The following is a 1,664-nucleotide window of genomic DNA, read 5'->3' as shown; positions in this document are numbered from 1 at the left end:
TGAACCTCCAAGACACGAAGATATCATATTCATGTGGCAACAAGTCAGCTGTTGGTCCATATTGGCATATTGCATATCAAACTAAGCCCTCTTTGCCAAAGGCACCAGAAATTTTATAGTCCATTCATAGGAATATTATTGAGGGTTTCTGCTGCTTCTAAGTCACTTCAGGCGTGTCCGACTCTGTGTGACCCCATAGACGGCAGCCCACTAGGCTCCACCATCCCTGGGATTCTCCAGGCAAGAACACTGGAGTCGGTTGCCATTTCCTTCTCCAATGCATGAAAGTGAAAGGTGAAAGTGAAGTCGCTCAGTCGTGTTCAACTCTTAGGGACCTCATGGGCTGCAGCACACCAGGCTCCTCTGTCCATGAAATTTTCCAGGCAGGAGTACTGGAGTGGGCTGCCATTGCCTTCTCTGATTATTGAGGGTTAAGATGATTCTAAAAAGACAAATCTGTCAGAAATCTCAACCTATGACTTTAGCAACACCCTCTCTTCTTTTGCAACCTCTTCAAGGCATCTTTGATTTCTTTGTTTCTCAGACTGTAAATCAAAGGATTCAACATGGGAATCATCACAGTGTAGAAGACTGATGCAAATCTGTCAAAGCTGGAGGAACCACCAGAGCTGGAACTCAAATAGACAAACATGCCTGAGGTATAGAAGAGAGTGACTGCTGTCAGGTGGGAAGCACAGGTGTTGAAAGCCTTGGATCTGCCACTTCCTGTCGTGATCTTCATGATGGAGATGACAATGGAGACATAGGATATCATGATAACAGAAACATTTATTACCCCAAAGATCATTGTCAACATAACAGTTAAGAGATGTAAAAAGAAAGTGTCAGTGCAGGATAGAACTAACAGCTGGGGCAGGTCACAGAAGAAGTGGTTGATGACATTAGGCCCACAGAAGTGGAGCTTGAGCATGAAACACAATTGGAATACAGTAGCAGAGAGTCCAGCCAAGTAGGATCCCAGCACCATCCGACCACAAAGAGCGGGCGACATGACTGACGAATAGAGGAGTGGGTTACAAATGGCGGCATATCGGTCATAAGCCATGGCAGTCATGAGGCAAGACTCACTCAGCCCCATGGTGGAGAATACAAAGTACTGAACAGCACAAGCCACAAAGGTGATAGTTTGCCGCTCCTGGAAGAAGTCGTAGAGCATCTTGGGGGCTGTGGAGGTCACATAGCAGATGTCCATGAGGGACAGGTTACTGAGAAAGAAGTACATGGGGGTGTGGAGGTGGGAGTCCATTCTTATTAAGATGAGGAGCGACAGGTTCCAAGTCAGGGTCAAAATGTATATCACCAGGAACACCACAAAGAGCACTACTATGATTCTGGGAAAATCTGAGAATCCCAACAAGATAAAATGAGTGATCTCTGTGATATTTCCTCCTCCAATCATTGGCTTGATGCTCCTAAAATCAGAAAAGAGACAAGAGAATACATTGCCCATTCATGAAATGATAGAATTACAATTCTCATATACACCATATTTTCCCCCATTGAGCACTGGAAAAGTGGAAATGCTCAACTGTCCCAGGGAGACACCCCAGCTTTTCATCTTGAATGGTCAAGAAATGCCTTCTCAATGTCCCATGGACTACAGAGTCCATGGAGTTCTCCAGGCCAGAATACTGGAGTGGGTA

General features: G+C 45.3%; 1 protein-coding gene across 1 annotated transcript; it reads right to left on the bottom strand.

Annotated features, from left to right (window-relative positions):
- Positions 1-344: 344 nt before the first annotated feature.
- On the bottom strand, positions 345-1,429 carry LOC102392472 (olfactory receptor 5AN1-like). The gene has a single exon (XM_006068076.4). The coding sequence runs from the start codon at positions 1,418-1,420 to the stop codon at positions 482-484; it is 939 nt and encodes a 312-aa protein (XP_006068138.4). The 5' UTR covers positions 1,421-1,429; the 3' UTR covers positions 345-481.
- Between the last annotated feature and the right edge of the window lie 235 nt (positions 1,430-1,664).

Source organism: Bubalus bubalis, chromosome 16 (assembly GCF_019923935.1).
Source record: "Bubalus bubalis isolate 160015118507 breed Murrah chromosome 16, NDDB_SH_1, whole genome shotgun sequence".
Taxonomy (NCBI): Eukaryota; Metazoa; Chordata; class Mammalia; order Artiodactyla; family Bovidae; genus Bubalus; species Bubalus bubalis.
The sequence above is the reverse complement of the archived record's forward strand: the minus strand, read 5'-3'. Positions and strand labels throughout refer to the sequence as shown.